Source organism: Rhinolophus sinicus, linkage group LG02, assembly GCF_036562045.2.
Source record: "Rhinolophus sinicus isolate RSC01 linkage group LG02, ASM3656204v1, whole genome shotgun sequence".
NCBI classification, from domain to species: domain Eukaryota; kingdom Metazoa; phylum Chordata; class Mammalia; order Chiroptera; family Rhinolophidae; genus Rhinolophus; species Rhinolophus sinicus.
This window is the reverse complement of record NC_133752.1, coordinates 34,796,780-34,802,779: the sequence shown is the minus strand read 5'-3', so window position 1 is coordinate 34,802,779 and position 6,000 is coordinate 34,796,780. Positions and strand designations below refer to the sequence as shown.

Here is a 6,000-nt window from a genome sequence, read left to right as displayed (position 1 = left end):
TCTTCATGAGGAAATACTGTTTTTCATTGGTTCCAAAAGGATGGCCTGTGCTTTCCCTCAGCATTCCTCAAAGGCTCAGGCTCATGAGCTCTACATGAAGTCTGTAACAGAGTATAGAGCCTGTGCCACTGACAGCCCCATATCCTGAAATCTCATAGATAACTCACAAATTTATCCTACGCAGCTGGTCTCTCAGAAAATGGGGAATGTATGCTAAACTAGCCACAGGAAAGGCACAAAATGAACTCTCAGAAGATCTGCAGGAGGTACTATTCTCTTGGCGTTGCTTTCATGTTATAAACATTTATTTGCTTTTGGAAAATGAAAACTTTTATTTTTTAGTGAGAATTGTCACCATAAATTGCCACTTTCTGTTCTCAGTCCTTTTTTAAAGGTCTTTGTGAGTCCATTATGCTATCTCTGTTTTCTTCTCTGAATGGGTGTTTCAGACATCCACTGCAATGACTTTTGCTTTTCAGGTCATAGTCAAAGAGGATGTGGACTTTAGAAGAAAACGGACCTCACTTGCCTCAAATAAATGTCTGCATTTTCCTCTCTTCTAAACTGTTAACAGGCTACTCACTGTCCTATGAAATTGTCTAGTAAATGTGGAAACTACCTTCTATATTATCTTCCAATTTTTGAATTGTGTCAAGGGGCGCAATTCTTAGAACCTGCCCTAAGCACAATAATAGCTAGTTACACAACTGGCTGAAACATTATCTTTGTTTCTCTTCCTGTTGAAAATTTTCTCCAACCACTTCCTGTTGTTACCTTCTGGTTTCAAACATTCTCAATTTCTAAGTTTCTTTACTATGATTTATTTATAATGGAAACTGCCCCAACAATCACATTACTTACAAGAATATTCTTGATCCATCCAATGGTCCAAAGGTATTTTTCAGTTACCATAGCTCCATTTAGTATTATTTTATCCTACACAATTCTCCACCAAAACTGAAGCAGGATGTCTAATAGGCAGACTTTTTTTTTGGAAGCAAGGCCTGGATCTTTTCATCACTGTATGTCCAGTGCCCAGCACAGTGTCTTACCTGTGGTAGGCACTTACAAAATGGTTTTTGAATGAAATAACAAGTGGATAATGAAAACATGAAGAGCAATGTTTCATTTTTCCAATCCTGTAGAGGAGTAGAGCTAACAGGTTCAGATATCAAGAGAGCTGTGGTGAATTAGGTGCTAAGAAAAACATTATATGTCAGGTGGGACTAGGGATGAAATCTTAATCAAATCAATAATTATAAGGTAAAAGTGGAAGCAAATGAACCATGTTCACAAAGAAAGTCAAAAAACCAAAAAGAGAAATGGAGCATTTTAGATTTCTTGACATTCAAACATTTTATAGAATTAGTTGTTAAAACTCAGATTTATCGAGCAAACTCCCTTCCAGGAAACTCCTTTTCATTTCACTTGTTAGCAGAGGTCAGGGTGTGGAGCGGGTGGAGTCAGCTGCATTATATAAAGAAAACTTGGTTAGTTCAACAAGTCATCTTCAATCAAATAGAAAAGAGAAGGTTCAGCGCATCTACTCAATCACTAGAGAACAGAAGCACGTACATAAAGCAGACAGACAGTTCTGCAGGAAGGAATACCAAAAAGCTGTTACAACCGCCAATTAAGAGTGAAATATTGCTCCACAGGGACTTAGAAAATTAATGCTAAAGAGAATTCAGTATTCTCTCATATATGTTTATTTAGAAGAATGTAAAATAATTTCCTCATTAATTAATTTCCCCAAACACGCAATTTATCACCGTAAATTCATGTGTTAGTTTCTTTCCTGTTGCTGCTGTAACAAATTATTGCAAACTTAGTGGTCTAAAACAACACAGATTTATTGTATTACAATTCTGGAGGTCAGAAGTTCAAAATTAGTCTCACTGGTCTAGTCGAGGTTTCATCAGGGTGGCTCTTTCTGGAGGCTCTGCAGGAGAATCCATTTCCTTGCCTTTCCAGCTTCTAGACGTTTCTTGCATCCTTGGTCTATGACCCTTCCTCCATATTCAAAGCATATTACTCCAATCTCTGCTTCCTCATCATGTCTCTTTTCCGACTTTCCTGCTTCTATCTTATAAGTACCCTTGTGATTACATTGGCCCACCTGGATAATCTAAAATAATCTTAGATCCTTAACTTAGTTCCACCTTCCATGTAATGTAAGGTAGTATATATACAGGTTCTGGGGGTTATGATGTGGATATCTTGAGAGAGCCTATTAGACAGATTAGTATTAAAGAATTCAGTTAACTGGGAGAAAGGATAAGAAAATGAAGGAAGCTAACAATAACAACAAAATATTATTGCTAGGAAATTCCTTCAAACCTTCCCGGTATTTGGTCTAATTTTGAGCTAGCGAATGAAAAGTATATTAACACCCTATGAGAATAATGTGATTAAGAGTCTGAAGACCTAGACAAGTTCTTCAAGATGAAAATTCTCCAATAATAAATAGCAATGAAGAAGCAAAATGTAATTTCACTTTTATGATAGGTTGATACTTTAAGGAAGAACAATTTTGTTCTTTAAAGGGATCCAGAATCTAAAAGTAGAAATAAAGCCAACAGCATTAACAAAAGAATCCAGTCCACAAAGGCCCCAAGGAATCAGCCATGGCAACTGCAGCAGAGCAACAGTGAACAGCCTTGGCCATCCATTTATTGGAACATAGACTCAGCATGAGGCTCTTACAATCTCCACAGAGTGGGGAAATAATATCGAGGTCATCAATACGCTTCTAGCATAAAGAATGCAAGGGAAGACGTCAATGGATCCAAGAGTTTGATATATTGAGAAACAGGAAACCAACTGTGGATAGCATTTTTTTGTCCCTCTGTAATAGAGGTAAAATCAGAAACCTGCAATTACACACTGCTGGTGGCATTCTGACTGAAAAGCATCTCAGTGTGAGAATTACTAAGTGCCTCCTCCATAAGCACAAGAACCAAGAGACAACCCAGCATTTCAGACAGTAGCATTTTCTTCAGGGTGAAAGCAGGGGAAAAATAAAGTCAAGTATGACCAAAGATGAGGTTAACACTGAGAAACACGACCAAAATTAATGAAAATATTTCTAAAATATCTTTTCATTTATGCATCGGCAAAGTTATAATACATGTAAGATTTAGGTCACCATGTGTGTGTGTGTGTGTGTGTGTGTGTGTGTGTGTGTGTGTGTGAAAGAGAGAGAGAGAGAGAGAGAGAGAGATCACCACACATTTTTCTTTCTTTGTGAAAACAGTGTCTACATATCCTCAACCAAATAGCAGCAACATTGCAATGAATTATGAGTGTAGTTCATGCCTATTTTAAAGGTTGTGGATGTTCATTTCTGTGGGATTACTGCTCTGTGGGAAATTGGTTAGGAAAATAAAAGCAATTTCGATATATATATAGGTATAACCTTGCCTATGATGTCCATGAAATCCTTTAGCAATGACTTCATGTGACCTCAAAAGGAAGGGAGGATTATAATTAAGAGGGCAGGCTATGGAGTAAGATTGAGCATTGAATTCCAGCTCTGTCACTTAAAACTTTCGAAACCCATAGTCCTCATTTATAAAATATGTTTAAAGCCACATTGTTTTGAAAACCAAATGACATAAAGTGCTGGGCAAATTGAATACTTAAAATGAAAACAAACAGAGAAAAAAACAGTTGTTGTTAACAGCAATAGTAATGAAACAAAAGAATAAATAAGTAAATGGCTTAAAATGTTACCTCATAACTGCAGAACAAGAATTGTGTTCTCATTCAGTACCTGAAACAAATATAAAGCTAGAATAATGTTTTAACTTAATGGGAGATTTTTAAAGATTTTCTCACTCAGTCTTATTAAACAGTTTTATAAAATAACAGCACATAATTTTAAACACATTTTTGCTTTCATTTTTCCATTTACCGGGATCATACTGATATAAATAGTAAAAGTGAGCATCTGGAAATGTATTTAATTTTTCTGCGTATTCTAAATCTTATTGTTCCTGTGTGTGTTATAGGACACAGGGTTACAAAATTGTATACTTGATGAAGACTTGAATATAGTTATTCTAGTTGCTTCATTTAGCCAAAATTATACAAGGCTCAGAATATTAATTACCTCGGTTGCCTATATAACGAGGTGGAGAGTCAAGATGGTAACCTCAGCCTTCTGACTCCCAGTCCAGGGTTCTTCACATGGGAAGGCTGCTCATATGTGTTTCAGATACAATTTGCTATCTGAAGACTATCCTTGTTAATGATTTTTTGTGGATGGGGGAAGTGAGCATAATTGAACAAATTAGGATGCCTTTGAAGACGTGGATGCTTAGTTGAGGAGCATAAGCTGGAGTGTTTATGTCTCTTCCTTCTTCCTCAAAATCTTGGCCAAAGATATATATAGAGAGAGACATCATCTGCCCAGTGGGTTGGTTTAAGAAGTCATATGCATTCCTAAGAATTGAATTTCTGAAAATATTGACCAAAGAGTTCATATGTACACTGCAATCCAAACCCTCTGTCTTTACCTTATTATACTGAGGTCTCTTCGTAAACAGGCATTTACAGAAGACAATAAACTTAATACATTTTTTAAATTAGATAAAATTTTCCCTCCATTATTTCAAACATAGAAGATTAACTTAAAATTAATAATGATGTTAAAGGAAGTTTTAGAAAGCAGATAAATATAATAATTTTCAAAATTTGCTGAATTTCACATATTTCTCCAAGTAGTCTTCACTATGTTATAAAGTCCAAAAACAAGTCCAATTATGTGAAAAAAGTTAACATTTTGATACTTTTATACTTGATATTTATGTTATTCCTGAAAAAGAGTTTGTGTGGGATAAATAGTTGCTACACAAGGTTTCTTTTAGATTTCTTTTCTAAAAAGGGGAGAGGGGTATTAAACCATGGATCATTGCCAAATCTTCAAATTGATCTCCAACATATATTTTACTTGATAAGATGCATTACTAATTTAGAGATCTTTGAAAGAAGACAGGATATTTATTTTAAGGATTAAGGCAACTGTATTTCTCAGCCCTTAAAGCAAACAAACCAACAAAGAACACTCTTGTTTGGAAGACCTATTTAGATTCATATCTAATTTTGTACTGGGCCCAGTTCTTACTTGGAAAAGGAGTAAGATAAATTTTACATGGCCTTTGAAATCACTTTACAGTTTGTAAATCTAGCCTAGAAATTCTGAGCGAAATGAAATATTAAGACAATACTACATATCTATAACTTCACCTATATCCTTTTTTATATATCAATTTCTATATATCTCTATCTATTTCTACCCTTTTCCATCAGATGTCTACTTCTGATATCCCTATTTCTGCCTGGAAGTGGGGGCATGGTGGAAGACCTAGAATGGAACAAGAAGAGTTACAGTAAAAGGTAATATAGCTCTAAAGATATCCTGGGGGGAAAGGTGAGGAGGGAGCAGGGCCACGGAGTGTTAGAAACCAAACCAACCTAAAAAGTATGCAAGTGCAAACCCCTGAGCAAGTTCACTTCCTCTGGGCGCCCTGCAAAGCCGAGCCCGGCCCTGCGGCCTGAACCCAGAGCAGCTGTTTCCTGAGACGTGGGACCCAGCTGCCCTAGGTGGGGAGCGGTCTGCGGAGGGCTGAGCCCGGAGATCATCTCACGAAGAACCTCAGGTCCAGAGGGTCCGGGGCTCAGCGGCACCTGTCTGCAGGCGCCTTGGCTTCAGCGCCGCGATGCTGCCTGCCGCGCCGGGCAGTGCGGGCGGGAGCCGGGAGCGGTCCCCCGGTGGCCCAGTGCCCCCAGGTGGGTGGGCGCGCGTTGGGGGCAACTGAGGGGGTGGCGGCCCACGTGGCTTTGGGGCTCGGTGGAGACTGAGAGCCATCAGGTCCACTGAGGCCAGTATGTCTCGGGGTCCAGAGAACCAGAGCTTCCCCCTTCACCCGCGTCTGCTGCTCCGCCGGGCAATCCAACCTCTTTGCTGGGGGATCTGAACATAATCAGGTGTGAGCG

The 6,000-nt window shown here is 38.3% G+C and overlaps 1 protein-coding gene across 1 annotated transcript in view; it reads left to right on the top strand.

Moving 5' to 3' along the window:
• Window positions 1–5,585: 5,585 nt before the first annotated feature.
• Window positions 5,586–6,000, top strand: part of BANK1 (B cell scaffold protein with ankyrin repeats 1) — a 294,826-nt gene continuing 294,411 nt past the window's right edge. Inside the window, exon 1 of the mRNA XM_019738939.2 lies at window positions 5,586–5,793. Within this exon, the coding sequence (XP_019594498.2) occupies window positions 5,724–5,793 (70 nt within the window). The 5' untranslated portion in view covers window positions 5,586–5,723. The remainder of the gene's footprint in view (window positions 5,794–6,000) is intronic.